Source organism: Marmota monax, unplaced genomic scaffold (assembly GCF_021218885.2).
Source record: "Marmota monax isolate L192 unplaced genomic scaffold, Marmota_monax_Labrador192_F-V1.1 WCK01_AAM20220418_F8-fsc00023, whole genome shotgun sequence".
Taxonomy (NCBI): Eukaryota; Metazoa; Chordata; class Mammalia; order Rodentia; family Sciuridae; genus Marmota; species Marmota monax.
Window position 1 is genome coordinate 2,928,164 of NW_026692907.1, and position 16,599 is coordinate 2,944,762.

The 16,599-nt window shown below is 39.2% G+C and overlaps 1 protein-coding gene across 4 annotated transcripts in view; it reads left to right on the forward strand.

Moving 5' to 3' along the window:
• Tceanc2 (transcription elongation factor A N-terminal and central domain containing 2) overlaps positions 1 to 16,599 on the forward strand; it is a 37,400-nt gene that overhangs the window by 839 nt on the left and 19,962 nt on the right. Inside the window, exons 1-3 of one of the 4 annotated variants that reach the window (XM_046450971.2) lie at positions 24 to 172; positions 725 to 868; positions 10,188 to 10,329. In XM_046450971.2, coding sequence (XP_046306927.1) covers positions 767 to 868; positions 10,188 to 10,329 — 244 coding nt within the window. In that variant the 5' untranslated portion in view covers positions 24 to 172; positions 725 to 766. Of the gene's footprint in view, positions 1 to 23; positions 173 to 721; positions 869 to 10,187; positions 10,330 to 16,599 lie in introns of those variants that run through there. The other 3 variants (XM_046450973.2, XM_046450972.2, XM_046450974.2) reach the window with 3 other exon arrangements.

Below are 16,599 nucleotides of genomic sequence, written 5' to 3' on the forward strand. Positions count from 1 at the left end.
CTGGGCGCCCCGCCCGCCCCTCGCGGTGCATTCTGGGGAGTGTGGTTCGCAGCCTTCAGGGGACTGGGCGGCTGAGCAGGCGAGCGAGCTTATAGCTCCGACGCTCGCGGCTGGCGGGGTTTTCGCTGGGCGCTCTTTGGAGGCGCAGGTGCTGTCAGGGCTGCTTTTCGTGGTGGGTGTCCTTTCCCGCGCTCCTGAGTGCGGGGTAGGGGCAGAGAGGGTGGTTCCTTTCCTCCCTCGGGGTCCGGAGCCTGACAGTCGTGGTTGGACTCCTCTGACCATTGATCAGTCCTTCCTGGAGATGGCTGCTTACTGTGAGGACCCTGCCAGGCCTAGAGGAGGTCGTTGCTGGTCACTAAGTCAACCTTTGGGATCGGGGCTGCGGTGGGGTAGTTGTTTAACAACCCTGACCCTAACCCTGCCACGACCTTCCTAAGTTGGAAGATAGTTTCAGGCCGCTTGCCCCGAGATCGGGATCCCCTCTACTGCCTGCGCTTCTGGAAGCTAGGACCCTCCTAACCCAGGAAGTAGACTTTCTGTATAGTTTCAGGTCTTAGGCAGAGTCCCTCCCCCGCCCCCAAGAACTCTTACTTCCTGTTAATACCGTCCAAGAATCACCACGATTCAGGAGTGCTTCCAGAAAACCCAGTCGTTTTACTTTGGGGAACACACACATCATGGCAGCCTTGATGAAGTTTTACAATCTGCTCTCTTTCTTAAGCAGAAAACGCTGTGAGCACAAGAAGGTAGTTGGAATCCCCTAACGATGGATAAATTCGTCATTCGAACGCCTAGAATCCAGAATAGCCCACAAAAGAAAGATCCTGGAGGAAAGATTTACAAGCAGGCCACGATTGAGTCTCTGAAGGTGAGAGGGGATCTGAGACTAGAGCAAATGTGCAAATACTGCGACAGCAGACAGTTCCAAAGAGGTCTATCCTGGGATTCCCATGAATCATTTTTTGCTATGCCCTTCCACAAAGTTTATATGACTATTCCATTGCTGTTTCCCCAGTATGCTATCGCATTTCTGTTTATTGATTCCCACATCCCTGCTACATTCTTCTAATTATTCTGGCTTTTAGATATGTCTTCTAGCAGGTAGGACAAGCCCCCTTGTATTTTGTATGTTTGTTTGTTGTTGTTTTTCTTTTGGAAAAATTTCTGCTCAGGAATGTTAAACCACCAAATATAATTCTATGTGCCCTGTCCAGACTTACTAAGGAGTGACTGACAGTGCTTAGAGTACTGTCATAATTTACCTGCCACAACTATATCACATGGCCTCCACAGCTGTAGCTTGGCCTGAGAGACTTTTAATGGGCTTTGCTACCTGGAACTCAGTTTTATTTATATTATCAAGGAATAGTCAAGGAATATATACAAAAATCCAATGAACATAGGTATTTAATAAATACTAAAGTGATTATTATTTCACTAAAAACAAAACAGCTTGCTGTTAGCTCCTTTTGTCATCTTGAGCCTACGCCTGCATTTGACTTTTTCATTTTCATTTCCTTTGTAGGTTCTGTTCCTCCACTAGATTCCTAATGTTTTTGCTCTCAGAGTTCTGTCACATTTTATGTTATTTGGCCAGGGTGGCTCTAATCTATCTCAAAATTTTCTATGCAGATAACTACCAAACCTGAACTTCCAGTCTGTGTCTCTTTGAAAGGGAGAGGGGGATTTGGGTTTAGAGACAGCATACAAAGAACTATGACAACAAAGCAGCAATTTGAGGGCTTGACTCAGATACTTAGTTGGACTCCTTTTCTATATGTCTCACAAGCTTCCCAGACCCATAAGAAAGCAGTGAAGGGGACATAGACAGAAGCATTGGGTCTGAGGCCCTGCTGTACATCTGGGTGATCTTTAGCAAGTCAGTCCCTTCTCTAAGACCTCAGATCCCTTATCTACAAAATGGGGAGGTTGAACACTATTGGTGTTTATTCAAGGGGCACAGTTGTTGTTTGGGGCAAGATAATCTTCATTACTTGAAACTACCTATGAGTTATGAGTTATAGGATGTTTAGCATTCCTGCCTCTGAAGCATTAAACACAAATAGGACCTCCCAGTGTGAAGACCACAAATACCCTATCTAACATATTTCCAAGCAGCAGGTGGTTGAGACCTGCTGAACTCTAGATGAGCTTTAAAGTCTCTTCTACTTTTGTAGTTCTATGACTTCATGGAACATAATCAAGTTTTCAGTTATCTCGTTTCATCAGAATATTAATAACAACTAAAGGAAGGCTCATGATGTCAGACCCTCTAGAGGAAAATGGGTGGTAGTGGTAATTAAACTACATGTATGCTTACCTACACACACTTTTTGTTTTTTTCTAGTACCCAGGGGTGCTCTACTACTGAGCTATAGCCCCAACCCTTTTTATTTGTTATTTCAAAACAGGGTCTCTCTAAGTTGAACAGACTAGCCTCAAAGTTGCAATCTTCCTGCCTCAACCTCTTGGGCCCCTGGGATTCTAATCATATGACACCATCCCTAGCCCCTACTCATTATTTACACTCTGTTCGTTGTCAGCCTCTCACAGTTCCAAAGATGACATGCTCTTTTATACCTCTGTACCTTTGCAAATACACTATATTATCCTGTTTTCCTGAAATGCCTTACTTCATTGTCTTAGAGGCAATATAGTGTAGTAATTAGGAACACAGACTTTTGCCAGGCATGATGCCACATACCTGTAATCCCCAAAACTCAGCAGGCTAAAACAGGAGGATCACAATTCGAGGCCACCCTCAGCAACTTGGCAAGGCATGAAGCAACTGAGCGAGACCCTATTTCAAAATATAAAGTTAAAAAAAAAAAAAAGAGGGACTAGGGAGGTAGCTTAGTGGTAAAGCAACCTTGGGTTCAATCCCCAGTACCAAGAAAACAAATAAGCAAAAAAACACAGACTCTTGAGCCAAAATTTTTTAAATATTTATTTTATTTCTTAGTTTTAGGTGGACACAATATCCTTATTTTACGTTTATGTGGAGCTGAGGATCGAACTCAGTGCCTCATGCATGCTAGGCAAGTACTCTACCACTGAGCCATAATCCCAGCCCCATTAGCCAAAATATTTGTGTTAAAATCCCAGTTCTGCCTTTGTGACCTTGGGTAAGTTATTTAATGTCTTTGTGTCCTCGTCTAGGGATTAATGCCTATTTTATAAGATACTGTGAGATTCGAGTAAGTCCGTATATATAAAGTGTTTGGAACAGAGTCTGGCACATACTAAGTACTGTGCAAGTGTTTGCTGTTATTGTTATTATCATTACTTAATGAAGTCCTATTCATCCCTTATGACGTAGTTTAAGAGTTTTCTCTACTTTGAGGCCTTTCCTGACTACCCTTCTCTCCCCCAGATACAGAGCCAATCTAATTAGACGTGTCCCATGCTATGCCCTGAGCTTCTCCTAGATAACTGTATCCATAGTATTTTCCCTGTAGGTTAAACTTTGCGAAAGAGAGAGAGAGAGAGAGAGAGAGAGAGAGAGAGAGAGAGAGAGAAATATTTCTGAATCTCGAGCTGAGGAAGTATAATAATTTTGTGTCCTTAGTACCTTAGCACAGGACTTGTTAAGAATGAAAACATTGCAGTGTCTGTTTTAGTGGTCAGAGAAGGCTATGTGATAGGACCTCTTAAAGGGACAGGAAGGTGGAAGTATTGGCATGTAACTGTTCCACAAGTAGCAGTTGCTGTTTTCTTTCTTTCTTCAGTACTAGGGATTGAACCCAGGTCCTGCACATGCTAGGCAAGCACTCCACCACTGAGCTGCATCCCCAGCCCCCAGGGTTTCACAGAGTTGTCCAGGCTGGCCTTAAGCTTGCAATCTTCCTGCCTCAGCCTCCTAAGTAGTTGGGATTACAAGCATGCACCACAACAGCTTGCTGTTGTTTCTTTTATAAATGCATGGTGCTTACTTTCAGGTGTGTAGAATGGCAAATTGAAGGCAAGGTGAGCTAACTGAATTCTAGACTGTTAGCTAGGTCCACTCTCGGCTGAGGGACTTATTCCCACACACCAGCATCATGTTTTAATTCCAGGAATTTACTGAATATTGAAGTTTTTGGTTTCCTCATCAATCACATAAGGATAACACCTAATAGTACCTAACCTGCAGAATCACTGTGAGGACTAACTAAATGCATGTTCATAGGACTGAGCATTGTGCTGTCTATTAGTAGAAACTAATTGTTTGCTCTTCTTACGAATGAAATAGGAGCAACTTTTGTAAAGAGCTGAAGGTTCTATGAACCTTTCTTTCCTTTGTAGGACTGACTAACCAATATGTTGTCTGCTGCCCCCACCAGTGCCCAAGTTATTGCTTATGAGTAAATCATTTGCCCTACTGCTTTTGTCACACCTCATATTACACCCATCCCTAACTATAAAGACTAACAGTAATTGAGCCCATTTCTATGAGCCAAGTATTGTACTGGTGCTTTACATATATTAAAAGTCTTAGTAACAGTTCTGTGAAATGTATGCTTTAAAAAAAAAAAGACATTTATTTTTCAGTTGTAGGTCGGCCCAGTACCTTTATTTTATTTTTATGTGGTGCTGAGGATTAAACCCAGTGCCTCATGCATGCTAGGCAAGTACTCTACCTCTGAGCCACAACCCAGATTGAAATGTATGCTTTTATCATTTACATTTTGCAGTTGAAGAATATACAGCACAAAGAGATTAAGTAGCTTGCCTAAGGTCATGCATCTGTTAGTGGCAGAGCTGGGGTTTGAACTAGATAATCTAGATCCATAGTGTGCCCCCGTAGGGTAAACTTAAAAAAAAAAAAAACAAAGGCAGATTTCTGAATGCCAAGCTGAGGAAGTATAAAAATCTTGAGATATTAGGATCATTGTACTTCTGTTATCAGTATACTGCAAGTAATTTTGCTGTAGCCTTATCATATTCAATAAAAGTGATACTCAATAGAACTCATGTAGTGTTCATTTAAATGGTGAAGGTTAATTTGGTTAATCTCTTATTAGTCCCTTAAGGAGAAATGATTTCTGTTGATTTCAATAGCAGAATTTTTTAAAATTGAAAGTTCCTAGAATATGCTTTTTTTTTTTTTTTTTTTTTTGCGGGGGTTGGGTGGGCAGTTTTAGCATTTCAGAATGTTCTATGAACCTTTCTTTCCTTTGTAGGACTGACTAACCAATATGTTGTCTGCTGCCCCCACCAGTGCCCAAGTTACTGCTTATGAGTAAATCATTTACCCTACTGCTTTTGTTACACCTCATATTACACCCATCCCTAACTATAAAGACCAGATGGAGAGCGTTATCTTCTTTCTGGCATAACTTTCCACTACTCATTGCAGCTTCCCCAATGATAGTTTTTGTCCCAAGTTTCCATGTCCTTTTGTATCCTAAATAATTCAGGTAAGAATTTTCAGTCTCATATTTACACAGATACAAGGAAACATTTTCTCAACATATATAGAATTCTTTTGCTCTGAAAACTGACTTTTTCTACCATTTCTTCCTAAAATTTCAGATCTGAAACACAGTACATAATTTTGTGCAGTTATATTTACTGTGCACTGAGGATAGAGAAATAAATAACATATTGTTGCTGCCCTGGAGTTATTCGTAGTCTAGTGGAGAAGACAGTCTCATTGAGCAATGTATGCAGAAACCATGGATTTGGTAATTGGAATCTATACAGTTTACAATGAGACCTAAAGGAAAATGTGGTCAAATGTGGTAGGAGAGAGGCAAGTAAAGCTTCATAGAAGAGATGATACTTGAGGAGAGTCTTAAGAAGTAAGTAGATTTTTCTTATCAGGCAAAGAAAGAGCATCCCTAGGTTAACAGTGTGAAATACTGTGATTCATTTAGGTAGCTGCCAATAATTTGATGTATCTGAAGGTAATGATAAGACCAAAAAGAATATCAGGAGCCAGGTTATGGGAGGCCTTTTTTATCATGCTAAAGAGTTTGGACTTCTATAGTTTCATATGGTGAAATGATCTGACAGGAACTCCTAACCCAATTCTAACCATGTAGAAATGCTATATATTTAAAAAAAAAAAAAAATCTCCAGGAGCCAGGTGCAATGGTGCATTGCCTGTAATCTCTGTGGCTTGGGAGGATGAAGCAGGAGGATCATGAATTCAAAGCCAGCCTCAGCAACTTAGCAAGGCCCTAAGCAACACAATGAGACCTTGTCTCTAAATAAAATACAAAAAAGGGCTGGGGATGTGACTCAGTAAGCACCCCTGGGTTCAAACCCTTGTACCAAAAACAAAATAAAACAAAACTCCAACACAGAGCTAAATTTGAACACAAGAAAGGGAAGGGGCTGGGGTTGTGTCTCAGCAGTAGAGCGCTCGCCTAGTGTGTGCAAATAAAGGTATTGTGTCCAACTATAACTAAGAAAAAAAAAAAACAAGAAAGGGAAATCATTTCTGATGTGCAAGGAAGAGAGAAGAAATTAACACCCAAAGCTGTGATTGGGAGCTGAAGCTAAATATTTCCAGTGAATATTGAAATCAGATGCAATGCTTAGGCACTGGAGTTGTAAGAGGGGCCAGGAGATAAGGCCACAGGCTAATATGATAGGAGCTGGAACTGACCCTTCACATGAAAAAATGGCAGGGCTGCCATTTTTGTGCAAAATGAGCTAGAAAAATTCTATCCACTGGGTTGGGGTTGTGGCTCAGTGGTACAGCGCTTGCCTAGCACATGTGAAGCACTGGGTTCAATCCTCAGCACCACATAAAAATAAGTAAATAAAGTTAAAAAAGAAAACAGGGCCGGAAGTTAAAAAAACAAAAACAAAAATTCATCTATTAGTCCAAGAAAACAGCATGAAGACTATAATCTTTTCTCCAGGTCTTAGATGGAAAAAGAGTTGACTATATAATACATTAGAATCACACACTTACTGCTGTGCATGAATATATATATATAGTTTTAAGTTCACACTGTCTGCAAAGCTGAAAGAAATTCACGTAAAATCTGGTCTAGTACCAGGAGAATCTAAGGTCCTTGGCAGGGGCAAATGAGAGATTTCCCTGTTAAGTACTTCACGTCCTAGGATATACAGAATGTCCATGGAAAATAATCCCCTTTAAAAAATGAACTCAAAGTCAAAAAATTATAAGCTTTATAGATTCTCTATCTCTAGAAGTGGAGGTAAGAGAACAATCTAAAAGAGATTTTAATTGAAATATGTTTAGAATGTTCATGGAAGTGGGAATAAGGACATGAATAGAAATCATAAGAACAGGATAGTATGAAAAGAACACAGGCAAGTTTGGAGGAAAGAACAGAACTTGTTCAATGAAAAAATATATTTGTTGGAGAAGAAACATTGTTCTGTGTTTAAAAGTAGACAAACCATAGTTAAAGAGAGAATTGGTGAATTGGAAGTTAGATCTATCTGCATTACAAAGAAATAAAGAGATACAAACATGAAAGAAAATGAGATATTAATAAGAGTTTTTGAAATAAAGGCTTTTGGGAAGAAGATGTATAGATTTTGTTGAATAAACATCTTTAAAATGATAGAAGTAAACACTAAAATGAAAGAAATATGGTGTCTAACTTCCAAACCATAAAGAAAAAAACAAAACTAAACTTGGTCCATTACATAGAAGAGTAAGTGATGCCTAATTGTTAATCAGTAATCATAATAAATACAAATGGACTAAACATCCATATTAAAAGGTAGAGATCATTGATTGGATAGCAATAATATCTATCTTTTAATAAAATATTTATAAACACATTTTTCTTTGTGAGGGAGCAAAATAAAGTAGCTTTAGGCTATTTAAAGTATATTGACCCTGAAAAGTGGAAAGTAAATGGGTGGAACACATACAAAAAGCTGTTACAGGCAGGAGTTCATTGAAGCAATGTTTGTAACAGAAAAAATACAGGGAAAGAAATCCTAAATATCCATTAGGGGAATAGATTTTAAAATTCCAGTCATTTGTATGAAAAATAATGGAATACCATCTGATATTAAAATGGATCAATTGGGATTGTATATATCAGTATCAATAAATCAAGAAAATTTGTTGAGTTAAAAATGCCTGATGTTGGGGCAGTGGTTGTAGGTCAGTGGTAGAGTGCTTGACTAGCACACGTGAGGCACTGGGTTCGATCCTCAGCACCATATAAAAATAAATAAATAAAGGTATTGTGTCCATTTACAACTAAAAATTTTTTTTCAAAGCCTAATATTTTCTCCTTTTCCTTTATTTATTTTTCATGTCACTTAACAATAATTATACTGTTTTATATTATAGAGATTATAGAAAGGGATTTTTTTCAACTTTGACCAAGGACCCTAAAGGCTGAGAACAAAGTAATAGGTAGCAAATGGTGTTCTCAAATGAGATTTTGGACCATCCATGCAGAACTTGGGAAGACAGAAACGTTTGACCAGTTTTTGAATCCTGAACCCATTACCCACCAGAGGCTCTAAAGAAAGTTGAAGTTAAATAAGAAGGAAGAGAGAATTCCTTCCGATGAAGTGAGAGTACTGTAGCAGTTTCACTTGGAGAACTGGGCTTCAAGGAGTTGGTAGACTCAGAAATTAGACCTGTGCCTGAGAAAATCCAAAGATGGAGTGACTAATGCCAGAGAGAGAAGCGACTGGGGAAGGCTGATACTCTTGGAAACTTTTAGGACAAAGATGTGGGCAATCATGGGAGAAAATGCTGGCTGGCATAGAATAGAATTAAAGTGGCTGGGTTTACAAGAATCCTTGGACCCCTACAGAGAGAGTCTGTGTGAAGTGGGTTGCCAAAAACTGGGAACTTAAGGGAGGACTTGTAAGTGGCTGGCTGGAAGAAGCAGTGCCCACATTATGGGTACCAAAAGTGAGATCTCAGCAATGGGAGCTCTCCAAGGAACTACAAAAGCCACCCTGAGAGAAAAAGAAAGAGTCAGCTTCAAATATCTGCCAATTCAAAGAGCACTAAAACCTGATTAGCATAGTATCACAACAAAGTAAAACTTTTCCTTTGCTCCCTTCCTTTTCCCAGCTTTGAACCTGGATGAATGGGGAACCAAAGCAAATAAACATATTGGGGAAGAGGAGAAACCAAGGCCGGGGAATAGAGGAGTCAAACATACCCTCCTCCCACCATGGCTTCTAGACTTGAAGCAGACCCCAGCCAAGGGAGGGAGATGGGACTTTTAGATAGTTGCTTTTTATTTAAGTTGCCATATTGAAAATGCATATAGCAAAGTACACAGATCCTAAGTGTACATCTTAAGAAATTTCCACATTGTGAACACATCAGCATTCAGATCAAGAAACATTACCAGGATCCCAGAAGCTATAACCCTTTCTAATTCCTAACTGCCCACCTTCCCAGGGTAGTAATGATCCAAGACAAGATTTTTTATTTTGCACTTATGAAAGCAACTTCATTTTTTAATTGTCTCTGTACTTAAAAAAGTTATTAGTTGAAATACTTTCAAAATTAAAGAAAAGTTAGAACACAGTACAAAGAACTTTCCCATTCCCTTTACCCATATTCCTTCATTGCTAATATTTTACACTTAATGGAAAAATGCATATCAACTTTAAGATGGTAGTTTTTTCCTGGGAATATAAGGGTGGAAATGAGTTTGGTGAAGAGTATAAAGGGACTTAAGTTTTAAAATGTTTTGTTATTTTATGAGGAATGGCAAAGTATTAACCTTTTTTTGTTATAAGTAGTGAGTTACTCTCCTGAAGTTTTAAAAAAATTCTTCCAAAAAGAAAGAGTTTTCTCCTCTACAAAGTAGGGAACTATTGAAGCATGCTTTTTATTGTTGAAATAAACATGCCTTTATGACCTCTGCTCTCTGTCCATGCTTGTGAATTAAGACACTCTTAAGTGATCTATAAGGTTGATTCACCTCAGCATCATTTTTCTTTTCTTCTCTTTCTTATTACCTCTCACAGCTAAGTGCCCAGTAGTGTCTGACATGGTAAGATTAAAACTTGCACTTTTCCTAATAGATGCAACTCTCTTCCTGATTTGCAGTAAGCAGGACCTGCTTTTAAGCAATTACCCATCATTTGGGGCCATCAGACACACTGTGCTTTGGTTCAGGTCATAATCAATAATTCATATGTCAATAGGAGCCCCATTAGCTCAGGTGAAGGCAGATGTCTTTCTAATGAAAATGTTCCATTTTCCAAATGACTTTTCTTTTTCTCAGAGAGTTGTGGTTGTAGAAGACATAAAAAGATGGAAAACTATGTTGGAGCTTCCTGATCAAAGCAAAGAGAATCTAGTTGAGGCCTTACGAGAATTAAAGAAGAAAATACCCTCCAGGGAAGTGTTAAAATCAACAAGGATAGGTATGTTCCTTCAGAATTTTATGAAAAGTCTTGTTTTTTGTCTCCTTTCTTCCTGCTTTCCTCTTTCCTTCAAATTTTAAGTTATCTGTCCTACTAGGGCTTTTCCAACTCTCTGGATAAGGACCATTGTTTAAAAACTTCTCCATTGGTTGCACCCAATACTTTTGTAATATATAATAACATTTATCAGAAAATGAAATTAAAATATACAAAACAAAGCCCCAATTTTTAAAATTAGGTCCAACACATATAGAATAGCTATAAAAGTTTCTAAATGCTTCCAGTTTCTATACTTACCTTATAGACCAGTAACACAGTGATCTATAGATATCATTTTGAGTGTGCAAAAATGAATAAGATATGGTTCGTGACCCCAAGGAACTTAAGGTTTGCTAGATGGGACAAGCATTTAGACAAATAGAAGCAGTGAAATGCTGTAAGTTATAAATGAACATATAATATTCTGGGTACCATTCTGACCTGGGCAATATATGCTGGCACAAAAGACAAAACAGTCACTTAAATCGGGGAATTAAAAAAAAAACTTCGAAAGGGAGATGACAGGTTTTAGTTAAATCTTGAAAGAAGCTTGGCTTTTCTGTATTGAGTAGAAATAATTTGCAAAGCCTATTTAAAAAAAAAAAAGACACCAACAGCAACAAACTATAGTAACATTTGTCACTGTGTCATTTATTGTAGCTTTGGAGATATATCAAAGGTAAGTGAGAGACTATGTTGAATTGCCATTTTAGTACAGTACGCAACTGTGGATAATATGCAAGGGAGGGCCAACATGTGTTCCTCAAGCTGCTCCCAGTTCCCTAGGGAGTCCAGGGCAGTCATTCACAGCTGCTGCTCTTGCCCTCATGAGTACAGCCATTGCCTTGTCTGCCTCCCCTTGACCTCTTGTTTCTGAGAAGCAGGAGAGAGAGCTGCTTCAGACTGGCACTAACAGCTGGGAAGAGCTGTTTTGAAATCCCCAGAGGGTCCCCCAAGAGTTTTAGAGTTGCACCCCTGTAATACAAACCAGAATCTGAGAAAATTAGATGCTTAAAGAACATAAAACCGTATCATTCTGGCCAAGAAGATTCTCCCATCTGCTGCTAGATTTTCTATCTTTACAGGTTGTGGTCACTAGAGGGCAGTAAGACCATTCATATGAAAAGATAAGACATTTCCACCAGTAGAGGGTACTAGTGATTAATATTTTATGACATGTATATATGTACATGTGTGTATGTGCATGTTCATATTTAGACACCACGTGTGATCAGATTTAAATATCAGTGTGATAAACTGGAATTGTTCTACAAATGCAGAACAGATTATTTTAAAAAAATTATTTCTGTATGGCCTTTGAGTATAATTGTGCGAATGCTTTCAAGAGTGGGTGTGTCTGAGCTGGGTGTGGTGGCACATGCCCTGTAATCTCAGCTGCTTGAGATGTTGAGGCAGGAGGATCACAAGTTTGAGGCCAGCCTGGGCAACTTAGCAAGACTCTGTCTCAAGATAAAAAATAAAAAAGCTTAGGGATGTAGCTTAGCAATAGAGTGCCCCTGAATTCAATCCTCAGTACTTAAAAAAAAAAAAAAGGTGGGTATGTCTGATGTTCAAAGATTTTAGCTCCAGGGTCATAGTGAAACTCAAGAGGGCTTGACTTATGAGAAGCTGGAAACCATCCAACTTTTGAACCTTGTTCCTTTTCTAAACCTTCCCTAAACTTGCAATATAGGGGTTTCATGGTTATGTCAGTTGAATGATGAAGATTCCATTTGAATCATTGCTTGAGAATGTTTATATTTTACACCTTTTAGCCTTTTTGCCTGTCACTATGCTGTAGGTTGTAAGGAACAAATACTTATTGAATATATTTTTTGTGCTAAGAATTATGCTTGCATAATAATGGAGAAAGGTATTGTTCCCTTCTTTTTGGAACAAAAAGGGAATAAGTCTAATGGAAAGACAGATATCTTAATGAGACTTTGTCATACAGTGTGATGAGCACTCTGATGATGGAGAGAAGTTAATCAAGTGCCTTAAGTATAAAGAGTAAAGCAGAAGGTGTTTGGTCTTTTTTTTTTTTTTAAATATTTATTTATTTATTTTAGTTTTTTTCGGCAGACACAACATCTTTGTTTGTATGTGGTGCTGAGGATCGAACCTGGGCCGCACACATGCCAGGCGGGCGTGCTACCACTTGAGCCACATCCCCAGCCCCAGGTGTTTGGTCTTAACAATGGATCAATTGCTATCACTGTGTAAAAATTACCCATAATTTAACTGCTTAAGACATTATTTCACACAGTTTTTCTGAGGGTCAGCAATCTGGGAGCAGCTTCTCTGGGTGGTGTTGGCTCAGGGTGTCTTTTAAGAGGTTGTAATCAAACTGTTGACTGGGGCTGTAATCATCTGAGGCTTGATCAGGCCTTGAGGATCTGCTTTTAAAATGACTCCCTCACAGGATTGCATGGAGAAAGCCTCAGTTCCTCATCATGTGGGTTTTTCTTTAGGGCTGCTCATTGCGTGGCAGCTGGCTTTCTCCAGAACAAGTTATCCAAGAGAGAACAAGAAATCTAGAGAAAACCAAGTGAGAAGACAGTTTCTTTTATAGCCTAATATCAGAAGTGACACACTGTCACTTCCCTTACATTCTCTTGGTTTGAAAGGCAACTACACAGTGTGTGAATAATAGGTGAGAATCATTTGGAGTGATCTTGTAGATTGGCTAGCACAGCAGGTACTCCTTTGTACTTATCCTAGATATATTATACTTCCTAGACCTGCAGATTCCTGTTCAGTTGTTGAAAATTTATAGCTATTATCTCTTTAAAAGTGTCTCTTTTGTTTTCTCTGTTCCCTTCTTCTGAGATTCTACGACCAGATTCCTTTTATTCATATTCTTTAGTTTGAGTGTCATCTTTTTAAATCTTGTTTGTTTCAGCTTTCTAGATAATTTCTTCAGATATATATCTTCCAACATCTAATTCTTTCTTCAGCTGATTCTAATGTACTATTTAACACAGTCATTGAATTCTTTATTTCAAAAACTCTGTTTTTCATTTTTGAAAGTTTTTTCTTTCCCCTAAATTTGACTCTTGTCAGTGCTATTTACACATTCTTTTGATTATGTCTTTTATCCTTTGAAATGTTTAATACATAGCTCTTCTGTGTTCTTCATCTGACTGTTCTTATATTTATAGTCCTTGAGGATTTATATTTGTTGTTTATTGTTACTGCTCTCATCATCTTTGCCTTCCCATGTGCTTGGTGGGTTTTAGCTGTAAGCTCATTATTTTATTTCAATCTATAGGAATTCTATGGGGTTAAATTGGAAAAGCTTCCCTCTAAAGAAGATTTGCTGCCTTGTTTGTTTCTGTCAATAGTCAGGAGTCAGCTCTGGCCTAGAACACTTTAGCATACCTTTCGAGGACCCTACTTCAGTATGTCAATACTAAGATTAGCTCTTGTACCTTATCACTGACCCATAGCTAAGTATTTCAGCAGCATTGCTATTGGTGTCAGCCCTGAGGATAGCCTCACCTCTCCCTGAGTCTACTCTTCTAGACTCTGCTAACTTTTTGGTGGGGATAAGGTAGCTTTTATCCAGGATCTAGTTGTGCTGTAGTGAAGGGGTACCTGTAGTCCACCATAAAGCCTAAGAGTTTGCTCTTTATCGTAAAGATAATAGTGTAATTGAAGAGTTTTGAAAAATCCTTCTGGTTGCCATGTGGGAAAGGTGTTGGGGAAAAGCAATCCTAGAGGTGGAAAGCCCAGTTAGGAAGCTAATAAATTATCTGGATATGACATGAGGGTGACCTAGATGGTGTAGTCATGGGGATGCAGAAATGTTGTTGAAATCAAGAGATGCATATGTGATAAAATTCAGAGGACCTAGAGATTGATTGGATGTTGGGGATGAAGGTGAAGGAGTGAAAGTTAGGGCAGGTGGTTGGATGGTGCTACCACTCTGTAATAAAGAACAGGAGGTTTGGAGGTAGGGGAATGATAAGTTCGGTTTTAGACTTATTGTGTTTAACATACTGTAGAACATCCCAGGGGAAATGTTCAACAGGACGTTGGATGTACAAGGCTGAAACTAAGATTATAATTATATTCTTGAGAGTCATTATCAGCATATGGCTAGGAATTGAGGTGATCAAAATAGATAAGCTTGCCCAGGAGGAATATGTAAGAAAAGCAAGGAGCCAAGTCCAAAATCCTGAAGCACACTAATATTTAGAGGACTTGAGGAAGGAGACTGAGAAAGTGTGACCAGAGAAACAGAAGGGAAACAGATGAGAATGCTGTCATGGAAAGCGTGTTTCCAATGGGAAGTTGGTTAGCAGCGTCCATGGTTGTCAAGTGGCCAAATAGCAGTCTGAAAATTGCATGATGGATTTTACCAAAGAATCATTTAGTAATCTTGTTCAGGACAGGTTCAAAGGCCAGATTAGAGGCAGGAGCTTGAGGAGCCAGGAGGAGGTACAAAAGTGAAACTGAAAATAGCTCAAGAAGTTTGATATTGAAAGAAAAGAATGATGTGACAATATGAAAGGGAATGGAGAATGACCAAAGTTCTGATTTTTAAGATAGGAGGGAATCTTAGTATGATGAATGCTATTGAGAAGAATTCAGAGTGAAACAAGTTATTGTAGAAGAAAGATAACATAATGAAGTCACTAAGCTGTTAAGACTGGTGGATAATATGAGGCCTGGTAAGAAACTTGGATCCTGTTTTGATCTGTTTTATTTAGAATCTAGAATCATTTGCCCAGGGCTGGGGTGTGGCTCAGCGGTAGAGCGCTCACCTCGGATGTGTGAGGTCCTGGGTTTGATCCTCAGCACCACATTAAAATAAAGATTGTGTTCAACTACCACTAAAAAATAAATATTAAAAAAGCCAAATATTTGAAATTTTAAAAAAAAGAACCATTAGCTCATTCATTTGTTCAATACATATTGAGAACCTTGTGTGTAACATTGCTTATGCTGAGTGCTAGAGAGTAATGCCTGGTCCGTGTGTGTAAGGTACTCACATTCTCTCTGAACAAAGGAGCATATGGGGATGTAATTATTGTTGACGTGTGAAAATACTAACATCAAGGGGTATACTAAGGTCTGTGGGAGTATACGATTTCTTTTGGGATTAACTGGGAAGGGTTTTTGAAGAAGAGGTGGAATTTTGCTAGGTCAAAGTGAGATCCAGGTCATTGCAGGCAGAAGCATGAGTAAAAGAATGAAGGCTTTAAAATCCTGAGAACAGCATTTCAGAATCTAGGATGCATGGCCAGGATAGGCAAGGGTGGAGAGAGGAACTTAAAAGCTGACCAGTTGAGTCTGGACTTTATGTCAGATGCCAGCATTCTCTAGAGTGCCTTTCTCAGAACTCTGATCCTATGAGGACTCTAGAGTTCAGATAAACTTGGGAAAGGCTGCATTACTATCTCTTCTGTCTTTGAGATTTTCAGTGGCCTGAGAAATTTCACAGTATAGAAATCTGGGCTGGGGGTGTGGCTCAGTTGTAGAATGGTCACCTAGCATGTGCAAGGCCCTATCCTCAGTCCCCAGCAGGAGGGAGGGAGGGAGGGAGGGAGGAAGGAAGGAAGGAAGGAAGGAAGCTATTAAATTTTGTTTTACCTGGGTTTCCCCATGAACTCTCTTATTTTTATTTTTAATGGAACGTCTGTTAGCAACCTATAAACTTTGAAAAAAAATAATACTGGAGCCATTTAGTGTTTTTAAGATATAGAATGATATGATTAGAGTTCTGGTGACAGGGGAAGAATATGTAAGAAAGGAGTAATATGGAGAAAGGGAATTCAGGTCATCCCAATATCCATTCAACTGAGATTTGAATACTGAATGCCTACCCTGTGTGGGCACTGTTCTGGATGCCTGTGACCAAACCTGGTAAAAACCCATTCTTGCGAGGCTCATATTCTACTGAGGAGACAGGCAATAAAGAAGAAACAGAAGTAAATTGTCTAGTTATAAGATGATGATTATTGCTGTGGAAAAGTGAAATGGTAGAGCAGGGGCAGGAGGTCATGAATGTGGGTGGGGGTGGTCAGTAGTGGGTCTTATGGAGAGAGTGACATTTGAGCAAACTTGAAAGCGATGAAGTACTAAGTCCTGGGACAAGGTGTGGCTGTGTGGCTGTGGTCATTGAGTTGAGACATGATGAAAACACTGAGGACTGAGAGAGTGGAGAAGAGAAGCAGCTTCTTCGTGAGACTTTCTCAGGGAGAGTAGATGGGCTTGGCAAGGATT